Source organism: Triturus cristatus, chromosome 9 (genome assembly GCF_964204655.1).
Source record: "Triturus cristatus chromosome 9, aTriCri1.1, whole genome shotgun sequence".
NCBI lineage: Eukaryota > Metazoa > Chordata > Amphibia > Caudata > Salamandridae > Triturus > Triturus cristatus.
The window spans coordinates 670,083,627-670,110,300 of NC_140592.1; the positions used below are offsets into that span (position 1 = coordinate 670,083,627).

General features: G+C 43.0%; 1 protein-coding gene across 1 annotated transcript in view; it reads right to left on the reverse strand.

Annotated features, from left to right (window-relative positions):
* RAB1B (RAB1B, member RAS oncogene family) overlaps positions 1 to 26,674 on the reverse strand; it is a 194,481-nt gene that overhangs the window by 112,957 nt on the left and 54,850 nt on the right. The window contains exon 2 of the mRNA XM_085625736.1: positions 4,625 to 4,697. Coding sequence (XP_085481862.1) covers positions 4,625 to 4,697 — 73 coding nt within the window. The remainder of the gene's footprint in view (positions 1 to 4,624; positions 4,698 to 26,674) is intronic.

Genomic DNA, 26,674 nt, shown 5'->3' on the forward strand with positions numbered 1-26,674 from the left:
GAGGTAAGGACACACAAAAGCATGCAACGATTAAAAAAAATGTATTTAATTCAATAAAACCTTTAAACACAGGCAATAAAATACTTAATCATGCACTGAAATACGTGGACATGTAAAAAAAAAAAGTAGACACACGGAGCTGGCAGAATAAAATGGAATAGAAGGGTGACCATGATAGGGAGGCTTACCAGTCGAGACAAGAGAGACAGCACATGGGCTCCTGTCATCAGTAGATAAAGCTTAAGTGTGTGGTGTTAACAATAAAAAAAATTATTCATGCATGTAGTAGATGGAATAATGTGGACGTTCCAGTTTCCAACACCATCACATGAGAATACAAACTGGAATTCAACTGCAAGTTTATCGCTTCTCAACAAGCACTCTGCTCTACTTAACCAAGGTATCCCGCTCTATCACATGCTTCGAATTCCTTTAACTCGCATAAAAAATAAACAGTCCCTGGTGGAGTAGTTCCATTCCACGCCTGCAGCTTGGAATTCACTCCCTCAGAAATCTCTGGGGCTACACATTCTCACAGACACAGATTCATATCTAATTTTATCCCAGTAAAGCTACGAGATACCAAGGAACAAATGTACAAAAGAGGTTTTCAGTTGCAAATTCTCAGATTCAGAATTGGAGACCAAAAACTACTTTTAGAAATGTACTAAAGCCTATTGTGACCTTACAGTGGGATTAAAGCCAGCCCACTGCTTACTCTTGGTTAACTTTGTCATTCTTATTTGCATGCTTCTTATTCAATGGCTTGCCTTCATCTTCTTGCGTTTGCCCCTTCACTAGAACACAGTGTTTTTAGGTCTCGGCTAGCTAAGGCTGCGCTTGCGCAGTCTCGCTCGCGAGATTTAATGACTTGGAGTAGTGGGGCTTGAACCCGCCCCTCTTCTCTCCTCTTCTCCATTGGCTGTCCTCTTAAATGCTGGGCAGCCATTGGAGAAGAGCTTTGTCTCTCCAAACAAAGCCCCGTCTTTTTCGGATTCGTGGGCGTGTTTTTTCCGATTCTTTCTCTTTTTTAAGCCCGCCCCTTTTACACTGGTGGTGGGCGCTTTTTTTTTTTTTTTTACAGGGACATTTTCGTGTTTATTCGTGTCTCCGCTACCGAAGGCTGCGCTTGTTTAAATGATACAGCAGCATACCATAGAAACTCACTATCATTTATAACCGTTGAAGTTCAGAAGTCAGTGATATCTTTAATCATCCATCTATACTCTTTTTAAATAAAACTTATTTTATTCGAAAATACAGGTATGAAAGAGCTTCATGTACATTCGCTCTTGGTGAACATAATGCATCCAGATATGAAATGGTAGTGCCGCCATCTTGCCTGTTGTCGTCGTCGCTGTTGCTGCCGCTGCTGCATTTGCTGCTGGTGTGCGCGCGCCTCACTGTCCGACACTCGGCGTAGGTCTGATCCCAAGGTCTGCTGGGCCCGCACTCTTCGATCAAACTGGGAGGACCATGCCGGGATCATGGAGGAGAAGGAGGCAGGGCTAGGGCGCGTCACTCGAGCAACTGCAAAGCCCGGGGAAGTGTGGAGCCTCAAGAGTGACATACACCACAACACCCCTATCCCCGTGCTGATTTCGCAGCGGCCCCAACTCAAAGAGCAACATGGAGGCCGTCAAAGTATTCGACAACGAGGTGAGCATCCGAGGAGCATTACTGTCCGCACAGATTTATATTCCTGCACAGGAACTGGGAGCTAGTATACAGTGGACTGGGCCTGTTGCCTGGAGTATGAATGAGAGCTCTAGGTATCTCGTAGAACCCTCTTTTCGACCCCTGCCTCGTCTTGCATGGACGGTTTTCACAATAGCGATCCGATCCGCACATCTGCGATGCAGTCCGCATTACATTCCCCCGATCGGGTCCAACTTCCCCCGTAGCAGCACCCCCCTTAAAAAAATGCATATGGATTTAAGCGCTACTCAAACCGCAGCGGGCTCTTTCACTTCTTGGGTGCCTGACCTTGCAGATGGGGTGCTCATTGTCAGATTTGTGACTGTGCTGCGCCAAATTCACAGTTTAATCAGTGTTCATACAGCGGTATGTAAGAGTGCACCACGTGTTGTGACCCATCTATGGACAGTGTCTTTGGGTTATAGGTCTTACTGAAAGCCATTTTATATTTCCCTGCCCCTTTTCACCGACTCAATCAGTAAAACAACAAAGTTACACCCTGTGGTATTGATTATTCTACAACCCAGCCCCCTCCCCCCCCTACGGCCCTGGCTCATTCTTCGCTTAGCCACGACGTTGAATCTCGTGTGAGGACTTCTAGATAGATACGTGTCAGGCAAACTGTCATGTCTTAAGGGCCCAAACCAAAACAATATGTTGGGCTGCAGGACTTTTTTCAAGCAGATTCGTTTTGTCATTTTGGCCTATCTATATACATTATGTCTGTTCATTTTTAACCCATCTTTATAGATGATTTCTGTTCAAATGTAGAAAGTTTTGCTTCACTTTCCGTTCATGTCAACCGTTTAAGGTGAAGTGTCCTTGGTGCAAAAGGATTTTCAGTTGTTAACATAACTATTTATCAGTGTGTCCATCAGACATTTGTTTTGTTGATGTGCAGCTAGCTCTTTTTGGTAGAGTGCCAGAGGCCCGTGCCGGGATGAAATATTCCTATGAGCTTGATCTACATGTGCTGAGTGTGGCTCTGTGTGTGTGGGAGAGAGGGTGTGTGTGCGTGGGAGAGGGTCTGTGTGTGTGTGGGGGGGGAGAGTGTGTGTGGGGGGGGGGGGGGGGGAGTGTGTGTGTGTGGGGGGGGGAGAATGTGTGTGTGGGGGGAAGAGTGTGTGTGTGGGGGGGGGGGGAGTGTGGGGGGAGTGTGTGTGGGGGGGGAGAGTGTGTGTGGGGGGGGAGAGTGTGTGTGTGGGAGAGGGTGTGTGTGGGAGAGGGTGTGTGTGGGAGAGGGTGTGTGTGGGAGAGGGTGTGTGTGTGTGTGTGTGTGTGTGTGTGTGTGTGAGAGAGAGAGAGTGTGTGTGTGTGTGAGAAAGTGTGTGTGTGGGAAAGTGTGTGTGTGGGGGGAAGTGTGGCTTTTTTTTGTAGGTGGCTCTATGTGTGGGTGGCTCTGTCTGTGTGTGGGTTGCTCTATGTGAATAGCTCTGTGTAGGTGGCTTTGTGTGGGTGGCTTTGTGCGTGTGTGCGGCTTTGTGCGTGTGTGCAAATGCAATAGGTCTCGCATTTAAGAGAGATTAAGCTATTGACATTGTAAATAACAATGCCGTTTCTTTAAATGTTTTAAAAACAAAAACAATGTCATGAGCAATGCCAATAGCTCTAACTTTAACAATGCCGAGACCATTGCATTGTAAATGCTGGTTTATAATCCTTTTGTTTGGCTGACTGGTAGCCTTCCACTGTTTACTTTTAGGGAAGTCGTTTTTTAGGTTGAGCCTACCAGACAGTGCAGCTGTCTGGTTGTAAAAGACATATTGTGGGTATACTAAGAAGATACAGGGGCTTTAGGGCCCCCCTCTGCTAACACATTGGTTGGCTTCCGTTTATCTCGTATTTGCCTGCTTTTTATTTATGCCCCAAATAGTTAAACTTGTGTTTGTCCCTCCAGTGGACCATATCCTCTTTACAATATCTTTTGATTGGCTGCCTTCAATTGTTCCACTGCCTGCTTTTCAAGCACTACTTTTTTTCTATTTTTGGTTAAGTACTTCATTCACTCTATGTTTCTCTGTCGCTTGTGTGCTTCTCCCTGCCTGCCTTCATGTTGTGCTCACTGTCGAGACCTCCCGCATTGGGGAATCTTCAAATCATGAATAAAACCTGATGGCAAAGCCAATAGGTCTCAAAGGAGCGACCTGTTGGTTTTGCCAATGCTGGTTTTTATTTATTTCTTTGGTTACGAACTCCAAGAGAGTGCATGTGTTTTCTACGTTTCTCATTAGTTTGCTTTTCATCTCTACACTCTGTACTGCTCTCTCGTGTATTTTTCCCCTGCACCCAGTTGCGCTCTACCACTCATTGCATTCTCCGCTAGCCAACCATGTTGCTCTCTCCCTCGTGTGCTGTTTTACATCTCATTTTGGCTTTATTTTTGTTTTACTCCCCCTTTCCAAATACCCTACCCCACCCCCCACCCTTGACAGCCACCTCGGTCCCACTTTAAAAATAATTTTATGGGGGGGGGGTGGGGGGGGGGGGAATACTACCACTAAGTTTAATTTCTTTTATTTACAGAGCCATCTCGATTTGGTACATTCTTAAATATGGTGCCTGCGTCATTTTGTAGCTATGTTCATCTGTGGTGCCGCATGTGCTTGCATAGATCATAACACATGGATGAGCTTAAAAAATAGTGTGGCGTCATTGCACATCTTATTTTTCTTTTCTTTTTTGGCCATGCTGCACAACATCTTTTGCAAATGCTGAACAGCATCACCCAAAGGCATTGACATAGGCAACAGATCCCAAAGGTAGGATGTATTGGCTTTTGGTTCACTATGTGCACCTGCAGGTGCCGACTTATTACCACTTGTCTCCCTTATTAAAGAGATGTACAGCACTTCTGAGAATTAACAGAGTGAAACCATCTAATCAATATCATATTCAACAGAAAGCAAAAGAGGAGGTGAGTACTCACTGCGAATCGGAGCAGAAGGCAGGACTTTCCCACTCCAGAATCTCCAATCAAAAGTAGCTTGAACAAATAGTCACTGAAAAAAAGGTAAAGAAAAAGAGGTTACACTTCCATTTATGAACTGAGGAAATGTGAACAGGTCTTATGGGTGACTGGATAAAACAGACAAATGGCGAGAGAAAGGAGACATTTCGTAAATAGTGTAAATGAGCTCAGTGGGAATTTATCCAGGCTTAGGGAAAATTCCTGCATGCTAGTGTAATCTCGAGTAATTTAGTGTTAGGCTTTCTACGCGAAATTCCATAGCTGCACCACGTGACGTAAGTTTTAAGCACGGGAGCACTAGTACAACAGAAATGATCAGAACGTAAGTGGTTGTTAAAACATATCGCTAAAGCCCAGTTTTGCCGTATGCGTAATTGTGTGTCATTTTTGGAAAATCATGTAATTATGCAAAAGCAAATTTTGCCCACTTAATTTAATCTTGACACTGCTTACTAAATATTGCACAAATACTTGGCCTACGTTTTAAAGTTACTCTTCAAGCACTGATTACGTAAACGTTTTTATAAATACCAACTTGGCTAAACTATAGGGCAAACAACTCATACAGGTTAAGGGACAGCTATTGTTCAGTTCTTCGCGCTTTTAAAAAGCCAGGTTGTTAAGAATTTACTCAATAAACTTAAATCAGTTTAAAGACGAATATTATCAGGTAAACAATTCAAGATTTCAGGGGCCAGTACTGCAAAACTAAGTCCACCTGATTTGCACCTGCTGAACTTTGGGACGGTCAGTCAATTTGCAAGTGTCAATCTCAAATTGTGTGTGGAAGTATACTTATCTACTTTTTCGGTCACAGATTTGGCTGCTAGCCCATTCATGCTTTTGAACACCATGCAATAACGTTTAAACTGTACTGGTTCCTTCTCTGGTAGCCAGTGGAGTTTTTTTTTTTCTTTTTTCTTTTTTTTTTTAATAGTGGAGTGGCACGAGTGTTTCTAGGAAGTTGAAATACCAGTCTTGCAGCCTCATTCTGAATTATTTGGATCGAATGATGTTAGACAAGCCTACATATGCAGACTTGGCATACTCGCGTCTTGAAGTGATGCTAGTCATTGATGTCAATTCCCGGGTCCTGAAAGACATAAGTGGTGCAATTTTCCTCATCATTTTGAGAAAAAGGTGCACTTAGACACTATTGAACCTAGTTGTAGTTGCAGTGCAAGTTTACCGTCAATAAACAATTCTAAGCTTTGATTGTTGGAGTGGGCACAGAACCCAGTTCACTTGGCCAATATAGCTGGTTCCATAAACTGATTTTGTTGTTAACTATAACTATCTGGTCTTATCAGCTTTCAGTTTTAGCTGGTTGGCACACATCCAACTAGCAGTAAATGTCACTGTTTTGAAATGTTACATATGATGCGGGAGTATCATTTAGGCGGAATAGCAGCTGTGAATCGTCGACAGTTATATATTCTACTACTTTTAGAGACAAGTTCCACTATCAAAGGTTTGATATATAGATTAATTAAAGGGGAGATAGAGATGAGCCTTGTGGGACCACACACTAAACACAATTGCTTTTGCTGAGAATTTCCCAAGTTTTACTACCAGAGTTCTCTCTGCTCGGAAGGACTAAATCCAACTCAAAGAGATGCCCTGAACTCCTGCTTTTTTCACACGGTCGATCAGGATATTAAGAGTGAAACTGGTATTTGTAAATTAAATATTACAGCCTTGGAGCCCGCCATTGTGGGCTCTTCTGACCATTAATGGACCGATCCAGAGTTAAAGGGCCGAGGCTCTACCGGCCATTAAAAGCCCTGAGCACTCCATTGTCTTCAATGGAGCGCTCAACATTCCAAAGTTCTAATATTGATTTATTTTAAAACTGATTACACTAGCACTTTATCTTCTTGTGGATGGTGTTATTAAATACTCACTTCCAGGGGCCACTATTTTGGACCTCAGCAGATAGCCTTGTAGCACTTGAGTAGCCACAGAGACTGCAGCAAGTGGGCTACTTTAACAAAAGGGTAGCACGTTCACGCAGATAACACACTGCTGTTTGTGGTCAGATGCTCTGCTAAAATTCAGTTTGACCTAAGATGGCTTTTACTCTGCTCAACTTTTTTTTAAATGACATTTTTGTTTTCTTTTTTAAATTTAATATAATCGGATTGTTTTTTGGATTGTTTTAATTGTCTTCATTCAACATCCATATTCGACACAAAACTAATGCTAAATCAGGACAAGCAAAAATTAAAAATACAGCATTTGTCAGAGCCTTGGAGGAACATGGCGGCCGCGATGTAAATGGTTGCGGACCGCTGAGGGAGGAGATGTGAGATTGGAGCGATTTGAGTGCCCTCCGCGTTTCCTTTCTTTTTCATGTACTGACCACGACGAGACGACTTTAGCCTTGTTAATTTAAAAAGAAAACCCACTAAAACTTACCAGAATCTGATGGTACTGCTATAGCAAGCTGGCGAGGGCGTCCCCGGCATCAGAGACGCGGGGATTACGCCGACGTGGTTGAAGGCAGCGGGATCACTGCAGCGGCTCAGAGCAGTGCACGCACAGAGGGGAAGAGGCAGCACAAGCCTCTGCATCGTACGTGGCGTTTCTGAGCCACCGGAGAGCGGTTTCAACTAGGATCCATTGCAGAATAGAACCCCGGTTGGATCACAACAATAAAAGGTGTTGGTGGGAGAACCTTACAAAACGCTTTTCACCCCCTATGGAGAATGAGAGGTCAATATCTGTAGGGAAGAGAGGTGAAAAGAAGGGTGAGATTTCAGGTGTAAGTTTGGACCGGATCTCGAGGTACACGCTCCGCACCCGGGGCCTTGGAGTGGGGGAAAGCTCAACGGGGTAAGTGAATAACTCCTGTTTATTATCGGCTGGGGACACATTGGCTGGTAGAGCCCCCTCTAAAGTTACAAAAGTAGGAAAAGTTGCAAGGCATCGGGGGGAAGAGACCCCGGGGTAGGAGGAAAAAGATCTCCCCCTTACAAGCTAGAATCACCCCTTCATTAAAAGCATACTATAAAGTGTTGACACAACTAATGGCATCAGGATAGAATGAAGGTGGTGCGAGTGGAGGGGCGCGGAAGTGATTATGCGAACAAGAGGGCAGTCATTTGGAGCCTGCCAAACACACTAAGCCTGTAACTAATCCAGGAGAAGAGAGGCAAGGGGGTGAAGTAACACAAGAAGATATGCAAGAAGATGGAGTAGGTGGGGTTCCAAGTAACAACGCAGAATAGGTTCAGCATTCAAGAGAATGATACTGCGGAGATGGTGGAAACGGACCAGGCAAGCGCGGGCAAAGACACCATAGTACAGGTAGCAGATCTGCTAGCCCCTTCAAGTATATTAGCACTAGTGGGTCCCCCAGTGGCACATCAGCCCGGCTCAGTACCAGAAACCCCAGATGCCACATTGGCCTCTATCCTTATGGATCTTAAGAGAGAGCTCAGAGGCCGGTTTGAGGTATCAGAGGCGAACCAAGCAGATATACAAACCTCATGCACGGTCCTTGCACAAAAGTTGGATGATGTCGCCACTCGAACAGGGAAGCTTGAGGACGAAGTAAGCACTATACGGAAGGAAATCTCAAACAACACAAAAGGAGTCGAGGCCTTGGCTAAAGAAAATGCTAATCTCAGAGAAGACTTGGAAAGATTAGAAAATCACTCCCGGAGAAATAATCTGAGGATCCTAAATATTCCGGAGGCGGAAGAGAGGTCAAATCTTAAGGCATTTGTGATTAAACTACTACTGGGGACAGCCCTGAAAGACAAGTCAGATATTGACTTGGAACGAGAGATACAGAGGGTCCATAGAGATCCATTTAGGAGAAATCCTCAGCATCAGAAGCCGAGAAAAATGTGGATTAATTTTATTTCATACTCAATTAAGGAAGCCATTGTGATGGCTGCATTGAGGAATGGACCCAATGTAATGCGGAGCCTTCAGTTCACTATTAGATTAGATTTATCCCATGCAACTGATCAGAAACAAAGGGAACTGGGCAAAAGAATGGGGGTACTCAATATTCTTGGGGCGAAGGCTCAACTAAAATTCCCAGCTATGCTACGAGTCATGTGGAACAATCAAATGCGTAATATACGAACCATAGAGGAGGCAGATAGTTTTGATTGAATCCATAAGGAAAGAAGGGCACCCCTGAGTAGGCGAGTCTGTCAATTAAAAAAAAAAAGCTAAGAGAGCGAAAGTCAAACACTAAATCTTTCTTTTTAAAAAAAAATATTTTAAAAAGTATGAAGGAAAAAAAAAGAATATTGAGAGGAAAACAAAAACAATCTAGATACATAGTTTTCACTAAGAGGTGAAGAGACTAAAGTATAATTATAGATAGGCCTCCTCCCTTTAGGCGGTTCAAATTGCCTCTATGCCAGATAGTTTGGGGAGGGTTCCTATGGGGAGGTGGGGGGTTGAAGGGTGCAGAGAACCAGAGATCCTCGAGACCAACACCTGCAACACATTAAAATAAATGGCAGGGATGGATAATAAAGTTAGAATTGTAATGTGGAATGTAAATGGGTTAAGGACAAAAAACAGACAAAGGTTGGTAATGAACTATTTAGAAGAATCTAAATCCCAAGAATGTATCATACAAGAAACCCACTTAACGGCATGTGAAAGTAGGGAACTATATTCCAAATAAAGATGGATAGGGAGCCATGTAGCATCGGATCAATCAGAATACTCTAAAGGTGTAGCAATAATCGTCTGGAAGGGTTCAGGAGTAGAAATTATCACTTCCAATACTGATAATTCAGGTAGATGGGTTACGGCTACTCTTAAATGTATGGGTTCGGAGTTTGTGTGTGCTGGTTTTTATGGCCCCAATACGGATGACCCCCAGTATATAGTGGACATGCAATTAAGACTAGCATGGGCAACATCACCCATAATAGATTTTAATACTCTCTTGGACCCAATATTGGATAGATCCACAAGTAGGAGGGGGGCCCCAAGCACAAAAAAAAGGCAGGCCTTTAAATACATGTTAAAGGACTTGGGAATGGTTGAGTCTTGGAGACATCTATTGAAAGGGAAAAGAGCCTATACTTTTCATAGTTAAAAATATCATAATTTTTCACGGTTGGACTATATATTAGTAGACAGAAAGTGGACTGGGAAAATAAAAGAGGTACATATATCTCCAGGACACATTTCGGATCATAATCTGGTCAGTATCACATTGGGGGAGATCAGTGTTAAGAATAATGTCAGATGGACACTGAAGAGAGCCATTTTACCGGATATGGACGTGGCTGCCTTTTTGAAGGAAAAAACTGTAGAATTCTTCCGAGTTAACGCTCACTCAGCACCAATTGGGATTATTTGGGACACCTTCAAGGCCTATATTAGGGGGGTCTTGCAAAGTCAGGTCTCATATAAGAATAAAGTGGAGCGAGCTGAATTAAAAAAGTTAGAGGAGGAGATTGGGTTATTAGAAGGAAGGGTACAGCAGGACACACAGTATCGTGAGGAGATGGTAAAAAAAAGTTGGATGAAGCCAGATTGAATTGTAGAATGAGACTAGAAACAAAGAGCAGAGAAAGATGGGAGGCAAGCCGTATGCAACATTGAGTATGGCGAAAAAGCCGGAGCACTACTAGCCTTTAAGGCGAGGGCAGATAGAGAGAGAAACCATATTGGAGAGTTTGTTATTAATCCCGAGGGAGATGTTACCAATAAGGAGGAGGAAATTCAGGAAAGCATAGTAAAACTCTTCTTAGAATTGTATGCAGAGCCAGGAAGGCCGGATGTAGAGGTCTCAAAGAATTGGTTAAACAATATTGGTCTCCCGGTTTTAACTACAGAAGGAAGGAACATGGTCAACGCTCCGATTACAGAAGTGGAAATAAGAGAACAACTTAAACACATGAAGTATGGTAAGGCGGCTGGCCCCAAATCAGTTCCGTTTGAGGTTCATAAAATGATAATAGAGGAGATTGTACCGGAAATGGTGACTCTCTTTAAAGCTGTATATGAGGAGGGAGATCGGATCCCGTGTTCGTGGAATGAGGCCATAATAATGTTAATTTTAAAACGGGCTAAGGATCCGAGAAATGCCGATTCATATCGACCAATCTCTTTATTAAATGCAGATTTTAAAATGTATACAAGCATATTGGCGTGGAGACTAAGTAAGTTTTATTACGCATGATTAATTAAAACCGTTGCATTCAGTACATTATAGGTTGATATCAAAAGAAGTTACATTAAATAAAACAATTAAAAATAAGTACAAGATTAAAAAGAGCCTTTATATTGGAATTAAAAGACATAAAACTGTTCCGAAAGTAGTAGCACTACGGCCCATTTGAAGACATTCCATGAACTGCGTAATTTTTTAAACCAGTGGAACGGACCAGTTCAGAGTCTGCTGTAGTCATTAGTAGGTCTCTACTGTTGACAGCAAGAGCTTTTCAGTCTCTGTGCTGTCAGGTAAAATAATTTGTAAGGCGACAGTTTAGCTGCACTAAGGAGGGATTAAAACACATAATCACTGCCTGTCTGCAGGACCTTACTCCGTGCTGCTTAAATAGTGGTTTTAACAGACTTTTTCGTATATCGTCTAGCTTCTTGCATGTGCATATAATATGAATCAAAGTCTCAGCGTCATTCGCACACAAACAGCACAAGTGATCGGGCCCTCTTCTTTCCCACGGTGGCATGAGCGGGTTGATCGGACCGTCTCCCAGCCATAGCTTTAGAAATCTTTCTTTTGGTCTCAAGCTTGGTTCCAACCTTTAGGTAAGGCTGAGGTTTTAGAACATTGTAGTTGTTAAGCACGGCCCAGCCGTGAGCTCTCTTGGATACCGATTTCTTGTCCTCTATAGCCGATATGAGCCTTGTCGATTTTGTTACTATTTTTTTAAAAACCAAATGGCCCATTGGAGTGTTCCAGGCGTCTGCCAAGCCGAGGGCCTGCAGAGAATTCTGTAGGTAGACGTTGACTGGTAATTTTCCAGTGCGGGGCAGCTCTAGCCAAAGTTGGTTGTTCAAGGTCCCTCTCTCACCAGCTCTGATTTTGTGACAACTCTTTAAGAAAGCTCCCTGCCTTTCTATTTCCTGTTTCTGGATTCCAAATTCCAGCCAGATTTGGGCTGGTGAAACATATTTAGGGAGATGGAATATCGCCCGGTAGGAGGTTGCGATTATACAGTCGAGGGTAGCAGCATCTCTTCCTGTCATGGATTCGCTCCCGTAGGTGATTACTGGTTGTAGTTTTGCTCGTAGAACCTTTAAAAGGGGGTCAAGTGTTAAGTCCGGCAACAATTTCTTCAGGGGCTTTAATGCCAAGCTGGTCATTACTCCCTTCCTTCGTAAAGATTCAAGTTGTGGTTTGAAGGAGTCGTTTTTATCTAGGAGTACGCCCAAATATTTATAGGTAGTTACTTAGTCCAGGCATTTGCCTTCCATGTACCAACTGGGATTTGACTTCTTGCGGTGGTTTACGCTCATAACTTTGATTTTTTTAAACTTTATTTTTTAATAAGTTCCGATGTGAGAAATTGGGGGTGGCGTGGAGACTGGGTAAGGTGGTCAGTTGATACACATCGAACAGAAAGGGTTTGTCCCCAAGAGACAAATACAAGAACTCACGCGCTCACTAATAGGGACTATAGACCTAGCGGTTGCGAGATCGATCCCTTTGGCGGTGATTACTATTGATGCCGCCAAAGCTTTTGATCATGACAGCTGGTCATTTCTTTGGGCAGTCCTACATACAATGGGTTTCAGTACCAACTTTATTCAGGCAGTGCAAAAACTATATGAGCAGCCCACGGCCAAAATACTGCTAAATGGCGCATTGACAGGGAGTTTCAAAATCATGAGGGGGACAAGACGGGGTTGTCCCCTGTCCCCCCTTCTTTTTGATATATATATGAAACTACTTGTGCACAAGTTAAGAACAGATGAGCAGATCATCCCTATCCACCAGCTTCCAACGCATAGTAAAATTGCACTATATGCAGACGATGTGGTAGTTTTTACTTCGGAGCCAGTGCAAACATTGACGAGGATAAAACAATTGACAACGGAATTTGGTGCTCTCTCTGGATATTTGGTCAATATTTCAAAAACAGAAGTAATGAGCTGGAACATGGTAGGATGGGATGGCGGAGTTAGTTCAGGGATTAAATATCTGGGGATAACAATTGTAGAAAAAAAAATCATTGAGATTCCTTCCCGTTACTTGAAACGAGTGATGAAGGCGGTAGATAGGAAACTAGACAGGTGGAAGAATTTACCCCTGTCAATATATGGGAGGGTTAGCTTAATAAAAATGGCTGTTCTCCCAAAACTAACCTATCTTTTTAACTGCATACCACTCAGTTTCGCTAAAGATTAAATTAATAAAATACAAGGGAGGATATCTAGCTTTATCTGGGCATTCTGGGGGATACGACTATCCTGGAAAAAAATTAGAAGTGGTCTTAAGAAGGGGGGATTGGCACTACCAGACCTTAGATTGTACTGTATGGCCTTTCAATTTAAGAACTTTCGCATGTTAGCGGGGGAGCCTGTAAACACCACATGGGGCCTAATACTTAGTGAAATGACCAAAGAAGTGGGAGGAGCCTATGTATACAAATTTGGAGCCCAAAAATATTTTTTTAAAGTAAGGTTAAAGGTGTTGAAAGTAGCCTTAAGTCTCTGGATAGTAGTGAGAAGGACCTTAAAGATTGACTACTTTCTGACTTTGCCCCAATTTGGAAATCCCCGGGAATGCCAGAATGTCTGAAGGATGCCCTGAGCCTGCCTTTAAAGCAGGCAGGGATAACAAAATGTGGTAATTTAATAACAGGCGGATTGGTCCCATGGGAGGTTTTGAACGTTAAGGCAGGTTCAAGTACCTGCACCTTACTTCATGGGCTTTGGCTGCAAAGGAGGAAGTAGGAGGTAATTGGGATTTTGAGGCCTCGGTTCAGGATCCAGGTCAGAAAGCTAAAGAAGTTGCAATATGGTAAATATGGGTATCTGTTAGAGACAGAGAAAGAGAAAATGAAGGTTTTATCGGAGGTCTGGACAGATATATTGCAGGAGGGTAGTGTATAATCGCTGTGGACAGACTCCGTAAAACTACTCTACGCTATATTAACACCAACAAACTTTAAACACCACAATTTTTTTTGTTATCCATAGGTTGTACTGGACACCACAAAGATCATCTAAATTTGTGTTACAGCCTGTGCCAAGATGTAAAAAAACAAACCCAAAGGCCAACGATGCACATGTGTTTTTTTACATGTCCAGAGCTAAAAGAATTTGAGGTCCGTGGAAAACACCATAAGAGATATCTTAGGAGGAAATATAACTTTAACCGAAACACCGGTACTCCTCAGGGTGGATTATAAATCTCAACAGGCTCTAATTTATAAGCAACAGCGATTATTATTTTATTTGATACTCCTGGCCAAATGGGAGATTTGTAAACACTGTCTGGATCCCCAACCCCCAAATTCGGTCACCTGGCTAAATGTGGTTAAATGGACATGCAGTATATAAAGGGGACTCATGAAGGTCTGCAGAAGTGTGGGAGGACTTTTTTGAAATGGTCAGGTTGATAAGTATGTAGAAGGGTCATGGATACGGAAAAACTAGTCCAATGATTACATCAAGCCATGGACTGGGGCGGTTTGAAGGCTCTGAGCCCTACACCCTTGACGGTAGATCAGTGCAGTGGAAGGTGCCGGCCCAGAATGTAGTACCCATGGTGTAATGAGGACAAAAAAAAAAAAAAACATTTGTCAGAGCCTTTGTAAGCATACAACTGCCTACTACATTTCTAACATTGTCAAAGAATTTTATATCTTTCAAATCAACAAAATATTTTCTACAAGATGAATAAAAATAATTCAAAACCGTGCTTTTGAAAAAGTGCAAGAAGGAAGTCAATGCCATTAGAAGGAGCACACCACTGACTCAGTTCAGCATGTGGGAATCTAAAGGAACTATAGAAACGGAAGGATAGAGAACTATGATAATAGCTTAAGAAAAAATTCACTTCAGTAAATGGTCGGTGGAATGTGAGTCCCAAGCGATCCTTTTATGTATGTTATAGTTTCCTGCACTAACTATAACGGGGGAATTTTATTGGTTTTTTTACGAGTGAAATGTCCAGCTAACTATAACATGTGTGAAACCTATGATTTTTTAAGTTAATTTGCAAGGTTTTTTAAATGCTAATTCGTAACTATAACGTGTGTGAAACCTATGGTTTTTTCAGTGAATTTGTACGGTTTTTTAAATGGCAAGTTATTTATTTATTTATCCAGGTTTTTCACCGCGCGCGCCGTGATTTTTTTTTGTTTAAATCGCGAGGTGCGCGCACCGTGTGCGCGCGGTGCGCTTCTCGCACCGTGCGCGCTCTGTGGGCGCTCGGTGCGCGCACCTTGCGATTTAAACAAAAAAAAAAATGTTTTTTTCTCCTTTGGGGGTCCTTCTGTGACCCCCTCCCCTGACCAAGGCTAGGGGGTCAGGAACTGTCCACTCTGCCCCCTTTTCACGTTCTCCACCTTTTTTTTTTCACCCCCTCAGACTGCGAGAGACAAAATGGCGGCAGACACTTCCTGGTTTCGACCGATTCGAATGTTTACCGACATCTAACAACCAATCAGAATTGCGCTCACGCACGGCAGGGTGCGCGCACCGTGCGTGCACGGTACGCGCGTATAGATATTGATATGCTTTTAAATGCTATTTTCTCAGGAAATACTGAACAGATTTACACCAAAAGGCACTTCCTTGACCTTATGGCTACCTCTCTGCCAAATTTCACGTAATTCTCTTCAGCCGTTCGGGCTGTAGCTGCGACTAAAGGTCCTATGGAAAAATGCATGGGGAAAACGCGTTTTGGGACCCCCCCTTTTTCTCGGCCCCCGCTTGACGAACCACCCCGAGACTTTCAGGGTAGGAGCTGAGCGGAGCGCCCCATTAGTTTTGAAAATTTCGCGAGGATTCGTCAACCGGCGCCAAAGTTATTCAAAATAGAATTTTGAGATTTCCTATGGAAACTAGGTTGTAACTATAACTATCTACTGGCGACCGCCAGTAGATAATACATAAACATATATATATACACACACACCTGCATATCTATACAAATATAAATGCATGCATACATATGCATGTTATGTACAAGTAAGTTTGAAAAACACTAATAAAAGCAAAGCTAAAAGCCACCTAATTACAAACAGAATTGCTTTAAATTAAACGAGGGCGAGACCTATTGCATTTTCAATGCTTGTTTCTTTTGGGTTAAGCACTCCATGAGAATACATGTGTTTTCCTGCTGTCCTCCCTTGTGTTCCCCCACCATGTTGAACTCGTCCCCATATATCCCTGTTGCTTACTTGCTGTGTTCTTGTCCATGCCCACTCCATGTTGCTGTCTCACCTGTTGAGTTTCCACCCGACCTGTGTAACTTCCCACACCCTCCTACTCTCTCAATCGCTGCTTCTCCTCCCCACCTCCAACCTCCATGTTGCTTCTGCCCCTGTGTTGCTCCCCCCCCCCCCTCACCAAGGTTATCCGTGTTGCTCTCCCCATCCACGCTAGTTTAAAACAAACTAAATTACCAAACCAAGTCGTAAAAAACGTGTATGGATTTGTAGGAGCAGACACCTGCATCATAGCACTTTTGCTTTCCTAAGCCACACTGCACAGCAGTGGGGATGCCTGACAGCATTGTTAAAGACCATTGGCAAAACCAATAGATCCCACAGGCAAGACCAATTGACTTTGCCAATGCTTGCTGCTTTGGTATATATTTTGAGGAATTATGACAATTTGGGTCTAGCAACATGTGTGATAAAGGTAGCAGCTGCTCAAAGTAGAGTGCACATCAAGCATAACTGCAATACTATAGAGAGGACATACCGAAAGGGTAATTGGAATTATTTGAATCCATAGTAGTAATATTTTCTAAGTGACTCATGGCACCTGCTAAAACAGATCAAATTAAAAAGAAATGGTTGGAATGACTTTTGTCGTCAACATATGGTGAAAACCAAATACTCGTAAAAGGTATTAGAATAGGATGCAAAGATCCCATCTATGTGACAGAAGGGTTGTACTGCAAATATTAAATGTGTATTTAATTGTTCTCTAAGCCTCACGTCAATCAATCAAAATCACTTTATTCTATGCTAAATAAGAAGATCATAAAAGTACAAATGTCCAAATAAAATATCCATCCTAATACAAAATATTAATAAGATCAATTTAAGAACATCCGTAAAAAGCAGAATAAAAAGCATACAGTACATTCATAATTGTGCAATCAACTGGTCTTTCAGGAAAGGGATGGCAATGTACAGAGTAAACAAGCTTTGGCATAGCCAATGGGTCTCGCTTTTGGGACCTTATAAGTATTTAGTTAAGCAGCACAATATCCTTTGTGCAACAACATTAACTGTTACATGGCTAAACACTTATAAGGTCGCAAAGGCGAGACCTATTGGCTATGTCAATGCTGGTTTTACATGGTAACGCCAACCTGCCCACATTATTCTTGATAACGGTACAATGAGGCGCAGGTCTTTACAAGGTGACGCATCTGCCTAGATGCTCACCTTGTAAATATGGCCATTACAAAAAATGGGGTCACCCAAATTGGTCTTGGACCTGGGTATAGTCTGGTACAAAAGACAGTGGATAGTGGGTACTTTGAGTCACCAGCCAGCCGAGGCGGTACCGGGATGCTGACTCCATGCGGCTCAAGCCTTGAAATTTACTTCCCGCTTGAATGAGGATCGTCCCAACAATGCGGACCACCCTCTACCCACTATCCAGATTGATTGTTGTTTTAAATAATTGAAGATTACACATCAGTGTACACGCAAACCTACCTAGGTTCTGGCAATACGGCCACAGGATTATTTGGACTGCCACCTTTGGGAATTTGATTCGATCCACACCCCGCGATCCACAGAGGGGGGCACTACGAAGGCCCATCACCCTGCACTGGGTTGCCCCACTTCGTCCTGAAGAAGACCCGCATAGCCAAGGTCTAACTTACCCTTATGGCCCCAAGACGGGTCGAAACGTCGACGCACTTTCAATAAAAGGCCTGGACCCCAACCTCCATATCCAACGTGCCACATGGGAATATATATCTATGTAAAACATTGTAATTGTAAATTGCTTATCTATAACGTGGCCAGGCCAAAAAGGACGGTGATTAACAACCAGTCCGCCCATTCAATTGTACCACTGTTTTTAGGTCTCGCCTGAGCCAGCGCTTTAGCGCTGCTCTGGCGAGAGCTTTAGTAAACAGGCGATTTGGAAGTGCAAACTAGTGCTTTTCAGGTCTCCAAATACAGTGCATGTGCGCAGGCCGCGCGCACCATTTGGCAGCCTGCGTGATCATTTCGCGGCCGCTTTGATGTTCTCAGTAAGCCGCGCGGCCACTGAGAACATCAAAGCGGCAGTGAAAGTGCACACCATTTGCCAGGCTGTGTGCCTCTCTCCCCTTAGAGGGCGCGACGTGCCCTACCCCCTCCCTTATCCCACTTCCTGCTTGTCCTTGTTCTCTCCAGCAGTTTATTGCCTACTGTCTCACGCCCGTCCTCCTTTTCCCCTGCCTTACATCTCCCATGCTTTCCTTCCTCCTTCTTTCCATCTCTCCTGCTCTTTCCCCTGGCTGCCTCTTCTCTTCTCTCCCACTCTTAACCCCCCCCCCCCTTTCCCTGGGCTTAATTTTAACTGGTGTCTTATGGAACACCTATTATCAAAAATTATATCAACAAGCAATTTTACGTGTAAAACATATACCATGTGATAGTGCTAGTAAGCTATCAGTTTCAAAGAGCAATTAAGCAGTAACGTTGTGTAAACTGCATAGATTAAAAAGTATTTCCTCCGAAATCTTAAACATATCCTGATATTAAACTAGTATCCTGTTACTAATGAATTTAAAGCTTCAGTTGCTTGTTTAGGGCTGTCCTCACTTGGGATGTCTTTACAGCCAGCCTTTTTGCTCGTACACACGTCCCTAGTCTGTAGACTTGTTAGATCAACAGATAAGGCCGTGGAATGTCTCCAGGGCTGACTCTGTTTAGTTTCACCACAGCCCCTCCCCCCACACCCCACCTTAGGCTATTTCTAGGCAGTCAGACGAGGTGTTTGTAAGAGGCCGCGTCTCCTATGGTGCGTTTATAATGCATATATGTTGTTTGGGTTCACGAAAGCAAACAAAAGCCCCAGCACTCCTGGCAGCGCCACTGTAGCCATACAGGGGGTTTAATTTAAAGTGGTATTTGACGGGATGCTTTGCAGCAAAAGGCATTTATACATGCCATATACCATGTGACAGGGCGGTTTATAAATGGGCTTTTCAACTGTTAAGATTTTTTGGGGTTTGCTTTTTGTAGAGTGCATTCTTCTCTCTCAGCCCTACACCCTTGACTATTTTCTTTAACGCGCCGTCCTGTTAGGGTTGGTCTGGGCTAAAATACAGATGTAAGTAGGCCTAGTGAAAGGTAAGGGAAACATTGTGGCACGCGTGAGCACTTGCCTCGGACGCACATACGAGTGCGTTTAAACTGTGTACCATTAGTAGCGTGCTGTGCGTTGTCTTTTCCAATGTTGTCTTGGGTGTAAATTTTTATTAAAACGGCCATCTTTATAACACAAATCAAGTTGCCCCGTGGCACAGTGCCTGCTGTCACCATCCCATTGGCATTCGCCGTGTTAGTCTCAGAATGGTCGGAGGATATACCACTGTGCAGCATGCATATTATATACAAATTACTGTAGTGAACACTGAACTCGCTCATCTATCATAACAGTTGTAATAATGCAATAACTTATTAGAAATAACTATATGCAGAGCACTATTTACGGTAAGATGCGCTTTCTGTCTTTGGCAGAAACAACTTTACAAAACTTCATTACCGCCTTCTTTTTACCATACCATCCGAACCTTTATACAATAACATAAATCCTTACATTGTGCATTACTCTCACTGATACCACATCCCTCCTCAAGCAGCATACATTATTTGCGCTACAGGCCGCCATATCCTGCAGTGCGATTCCTTCAATGGAAATGCCTACAGACGAATTCACACTCCAACATCAACATTTCGCTACCATCCACCTAGCCATCTGCAGGTTACTGGCGCCACATCAATTAACCTGCTAAACTTCATCAAAGAACTCAACAATTAACAGGACCAACCGCTACTAACACCCTACTGCTTATGTTTTCACTACTTCCCCATTGGCTCCATCTTGCCCCAGGTCATGTAGCCAGGATCTCTCTTCATCCTGAAATATGTAACCCCGCTCTACGATAGTAACCGGGAAATTATAAGTCACAGTTCTAAGTTGTTTTCATCACCCGCTCTCCCCCTTCTCCTGTCGCACGCCCGTCCTCCTCCTCTTCACCTGCCTTCCTTCTCCCTCTTCTCTCCCACTCCTATACCCCCCCCTCCCACCTTTCTAGGGGCTTAATTTTAACATGTGTTTGACGGAACACTTTTTATTAAAAAGTATTAGCAGTTACAATTAGATAAGTAAGTTTTACAAACTCGGGTATACATTTTTCAAAACTGTAGAAAATTCTATGGGCTTCAATTAAAATAACGTGTTAATTTAGGTATTTATTGATGCAGTCGTTATTGCCATGTATGTGGAGTACAGCCTAGCTGGGAAACAACTGAGCGCTGCGTCGATGGGTTTGGCAGAAGGGAAGCCTCATACTATTGTTAGTTTACTCAAGGTGCAAAGAGATGTACATTTTGGTGGTTACGCTTTCTTTCCCCCCCCCCCCCATCTTTTGCACACAAATCCTTTAGAAACTTCCAGTGTATGTGTGAGCGAGGGCAGTGACTCCGAGTCACAGCTACCATCTGGCCCCAAATCATAGCGTGCTTTTGCCAGCCCTAGGTCATGTAGCCAGGATCTCTCTTCATCCTGAAATATGTAACCCCGCTCTACGATAGTAACCGGAAAATTATAAGTCAAAGTTCTCATCACCCGCTCTCCCCCTCCTTTTTCCTGCCTCCGCCGTTCTTTTTCTTTGCAGCTGTCTAATGACTCCTGTCGCACGCCCGTCCTCTTCACCGGCCTTCCTTCTCCCTCGCTTTCCTTCCCCCTTCTTTCCATCTCTTCTGCTCTTTCCCCTAGCTGCCTCTTCTCTTCTGTCCCACTCTTAACCTCCCCCCCTTTCCATGGGCTTAATTTTAACAGGTCTCACGGAACGCCTAATATGCGTCGCTCTTTTTTCATTTTCTGCGCCCTCTCTACCTCCCTCTTGCTTTCATCACCTGCTCTCCCTCTCTTTTTTCGTGCCTCTGCTGTTCTGTTTCTCTCCAGCAGTCTATTGCCTCCTGTCGCACGCCCGTCCTCCTCTTCACCTGCCTTCTTTCCTTCTCCCACGCTTTCCTTCCCTCCTTCTTTCGTCTATCCTGCTCTTCCCCCTAGTTGCCGCTTCTCTTCTCTCCCACTCTTAACCTCCACCCCCCCTTTCCAGGGGCTTAATTTTAACAGGTGCCTTACGGAACGCGTATTATCAAAAAGTATGTAAGTAATCAATTTTACATGTAAAACATACCTGGCTTCCATCACATGCTAAACAAGCATTGGCATAGCCAATAGGTCTCGCTTTTGGGCCTTATAGGCGTTTAACCATGCAACAGTTAATGTTGTTGCACCAAGAATATTGTGCTGCATAACTAAATACTTATAAGGTCCCAAAAGCGAAACCTATTGGCTATGCCAATGCTTGTTTCCGTATGTCACTACTTTGAATTATTTTCCTTTTCATCACTCCACACTTAAGCACTCCTCTTATCTCGCACGTTCCGCTTGGAGCAACCCGTACACGTAAATATTAACATAGAGTGTATAGCAATTCGTTTGCCTCGCCATTTGACATGAAAATAAAATACATGGTGAGTTAGAATTTGGTTTGTTGCATTTTCTCTGTTCTTTGTTTGAATAATTTATTAAGTATTATGAGCAGACTTAGTGTCCTTTCGCATGCTCGAGAAATGATTTACTGAAATATCAAAAGGGTTACTGATTGATCTCCTTTTCAAAAATAAGGTTTAGGACCACGGTCTTTTGCACCTTGCAAATATGGCGCAGCGTGGCACAATGTTTCACTGCCGCTGCGTAACGAAAAGTAACACAACGGCAGCGCAAAAGAGTCGCAAGGGCTTCATAAGTAAGGCCCACAGACTATTCCAGGCCCCCAAAGCTACAACAATGGCTTAGGGTGGCATGTATTAATCATTAGAATTACTAAATAGCTGTTGTTGTGATTATCTCTAAATTAGACAAACCACTCCACTAGGGGCAGACAGTCATAAGTGCCGGTGGTAACAATGAAGTACAGTGCAGAGCACCGGAAACCACCGGCTCAAATTAGGCGCTTGCAAACATCAAATGTAATGTTTGGTAAAGCAGACGTGGTTGTGAAATATCTGTGCCTAAAATGATGTGAAACCATGCACTGACTCATATTTTTTAGTACCTAAATCCCTCGATCCAGAAGCCTGTTCATTTGCAGGGATTGCCTGGTGAATCACTCGTTTTGCCTGACCACCCACATCTCATTTTGAAACGTGTAACATAAAGGAAGAATAATAAAATCGAATACGATCTGGCCCTTCCCCTGTGACTTCCCCAGACCAGAGTGCGCTCATTTGACGCAGTAAATCTTACAATGATTTTAGTAGTTTTAAGCAAACGCACTTCTATATAATAGAAAATGGGTGTTTAATGAAGGCGAATAAATCGAATTTAGATAAATAAGTTATCGGTAAAGGAATTTTAATGAGCAGCTTCAAGGTCATACAGATTTTTACCGATGCTGACAAGTTCTGTCGTCCGTTAGTTGCTATTCCACCAATTTCTTGGCTGAATGGGCACAAAAGCTTTTAGCCATCGGATATTCCTAGGGGGCCTGGGAAAAATGAGCGGGTGGTCATAGGCTGCTCCTGGCTACACAGGGAGTTATGCGTGCATAGGAAATGAAGGCCCGAGCTGGACAATTTTGAGATGAAAAATACCCAGACTCGAAGCTGTGGAATGAACCAGACAGCTGGATACAACAAGCGCGCGCACTGAAAGTTTAAAACAAGCTGCGAGATGCGCTCTGTAGTGGGGGAGGCGCATGTGCATGCCAGTGGAATGACGCATGTGCCATTTTCTTTACTTTTTCATTTGACGATCCTATCTGGCGGACACGACTTGTGTTGGTAAATAAAAGAATTTCGATTTTCTGGTGCCAAAGCGTCAATTACATTTAAAACAAGCATTGGCATAGCCAATAGGTCGCGCCTTTGGGACCTTACAAGTGTTTAGCCATGCAACAGTTGCATAACTAAATACTTATAAGGTCCCAAAAGCGAGACATATTGGCTATGCAAAGCGGCTGCGAAAGTGAAAGTGATCGCGATCAAACATCAAAGCGGCCGTATGGCCGCGAAAGTGAAAGTAATCGCGGTAAAGCGCGGCGCACGTGCCCGCGCACATGCACTGTGGCTCTAGGCTGCCCTGGTAGCACTTTTTGGAGCCCTCTCAATAAGTCTCGCCAGACCAGCGCATGCGCTGGGTCAGGCGAGACCTAAAAAGGACCACAGGTGTGGGTGGGGAGTAACAGAAGGACACTAGGAGGGGGAAGAGAAAAGCTGCACACGGAGGAAGTTAGGAAAAACAATACAGGCAATGGAGAGCAGCACAGAGAGCGGGGTGAGGCGACAAAATCACATAGACGAGAGAAAAACATGGGGGGAGAAGCACACAGCAGAGATACATTGAGAAAACATACACTTGTGGAGTGCTTAACCAAAAATAAATGAGAGAGACAGAGGCATGGGAGAAAAGCAGAGGGAGAAAAAAGAGCAATACGGAGCGGAATAAAAATGAAACTGACACGGCCGCGGGAAAAAAATAAAAGTGAGCGGGAAGTGATCGCAGGGACGCGCTCTGGGGTGGGGGAGGGGCAGAGTGAGGCGCTTGGGAGAGCGCTGTGCTTTATGAGCCATGACGGCCAGATGGAGGAAAGACAGATGGCGGCTGCGTGCGTGAACGCAAGCTTGAGGCCAGGAAAAGCCTCTGGTAGCACTTTGAAAATCCACTAACTAAATGTCTCGCAGAGCAACGCATGTGCTGCCTAAAAAGGGATCGAGAGTTTTAACGGCACATTGCGGGCTGCGTCATCACCCGGGTAATTGATTTTGTACGGACTTGTTAATTCTGCATCAACCGACCAGGATAAGAATGGCATTTGCAGTGACGTAACGACAAACTATTTTTAGTAGTAGTCGGTGGGAGCAGATGTATTTGTTTAAGACGGTTGGGGGAAATTTACTTGGCACTACGTACGTTTACCTACTCTAATCCAAGCCTGGACACATTAAAAGTGGATTACTTTCAAAATTAACTATTTAAACTTTCAGGACTACAGTTTCGTTTTGCCATACACCCAATCAGCACATGACCACATACTAACATTCTATGTAAGGGTACTCACATACCATTGATGAAGTATAATAAGACCAAGAGATGTATCTCAAGGTGTACTTAACGGCCAAATAACAATGTAAATAATATCACATAATTAAAATTAGCTCAAATCAACGATGCAACATATAATGTACCCTAAACATAAAGAGTTTGCCAAAATGCATTCTCAACTTACTGCAGCACAACCGTAAGGAAACAACCGTAAGGAAACAAATGTATGTACTTTAGAGGACAACGTGAAAAAGGTAAATCGGAGTATCCAGTAGCAGATAAACATTGGCAGAATGACAACTATCAGTGCAGTTAGTTTGATAAAGGCTTATTTCAATCTACAGGGGTAAGCAATGCAAACGATCCAAGATTCTTGTGCACCCATAACTGAATATATCTTCTCTCCTACCTCGAAAAACACATTTCCTAAATTCAAGGTCCAGTGACCATGGAGTTACATTATAGCTCCCCCCTGGCTTTTGGATGACTCGTGTTAACAGCTCTAAAGAGAGTTGCCATATTTGGCGAACTGATCAGTTTAAGCATTACACAGTAGGATCTCCCACCATGATTGCTCTCCACAAGGAAGTGTGCCCTGTTCCTTCACTAAAATGTACCATCCATGCAACCTCATGTCTTGTAGGTTATATGATGCTACTTGAATATTATTGGAGCGCGCTATTTATTGATACAGCAAGCCTCTTATGTGGGCATGAAATTAAAATGCAACAAGGACTGATGTCAGCAACAACGGAAGCTTGACTGCATTCCCCATTTTCTTAAGATGCAATCAATTTCAGTTGCAAATAAAGGAAATGCAGTAGATGGTAAAACAAGTGTCTCGGTCGGGGACCTATCTCGTGACAAACTAGGCATAACGCAGATTTCAAAAAGTAACCCTTTTCCCGTACATCTTGATTCTTGAGTTAGGCATGTGATGATTATGGTTGTCAGCTAAGGCTTTAATTGCAAGAGTTAGATACAACTCAGATTTGTAATATCCCTGCCGAGATTATTACCCAAATTAACTTTATAATTGGTTTATATCAAAACGCAGCCACTCCTTTCTGTTAACGAAGATTGTGTATATGCCAAGCAGCATTGTTAAAGTCCATAAATAATGCACAGCTGCAGGTTGTATCTTTGCTTTAAAAAGTGGCACCACTTGTGTACCACAAGTCATCATCTGTATTAGTCCGTTTACGATGATCACATCCTTCTGGTGTAAACAAATACAGCTCTCTGCTGCTACTCTGGCTGTATTTGTTATGTGTGGATGCTGATAAGCGAACGAGAACCCTAAACGTCAGTCACGAAACAGCAATGTGTGCTACCGCATAGGTGGCAATAAACGCATATTTCCATAAGAAAACATTTGACAAAACACATTGTAACCATCCAACACTGCAGAGGTGCGTCGTATAAACTGGATTATAGTCGGGTCATTTAACTGAGATATGCAGGGTAACTTCAGTCAACCCCATAACTCAAGAGTAGAACACAATGCCATAGCACAACTTAAGCTGAATTATACCTCAGCCTGAGCGAGACGGTAACCAAGAACCAGGTGGAAAGTCAGTTGACTGCAGGAAGCACTACGAGGGCAGACGATACATTACTCAAACGTTGCTACCATAGCAATGTAATAATGGTGTTAAGGACTTTTCCTGACTTTTGAAGAATTAAAAAAAAGAAAAAAAAAAAAAAAACACATTTATATATATATATATATATATATATATATATATATATATAAATATATATCACACATAATACAGAGAATACATTAAACACATTTATTATATACTACTAGAGTTAAGAGACACTTTAACTTAATCGTGTTTTTTTTTAATCATGCTACTTATGACATGTAATTAACAGATCGTGCCAGCGTAAATCTAACGCAGCGTCTACGTTATTTACATTTTGAAAATACATTATTTAAAAGCAACTGTGAATGTTAGAGATTACAGCAACAGTGAATGTTAGAGATTACAATAACTTAACAGCCAGCTACTGGTGACACATCTGTCAGGTTATAACTGATAATGACTGCGATTTTGAAGTCCATTTTAGAAACTAGGGGCGTTTGGAAACAGAGCCCATCTTTGTCCTTGAAAAGTAGGTTCAGCGCAAGAAAAATGATAATATACCTATGCATAAATAACAGGTACAATCAAATGTATTAATACAATAAGAACGGTTATCTATTGCAAACCCTTTCATATTTGAGTCGAAACAGTACCTCATGACCCTGTATATGTATAATCTTTGTCAATTTCTTCTTAAGTATTTGCCTCTTTAGCACACAATGCTAAACAAATGAAATACAGTCACCCAACTAAGCGACCACAGAACAATTTTTCCAGGGCACCGCATTTACAAACACGAGCTTTACTGGATTAGGGTGGAGCTGAAAGAACGGAAAGCAAACATCTGGGTCGTGGGGTGAAGGCAAGTAGTATTGGGAAGAAAGTCACTGGAAAGAACCAGGCTGCAGACAAATTGGAAGAATAGCCCACTTGA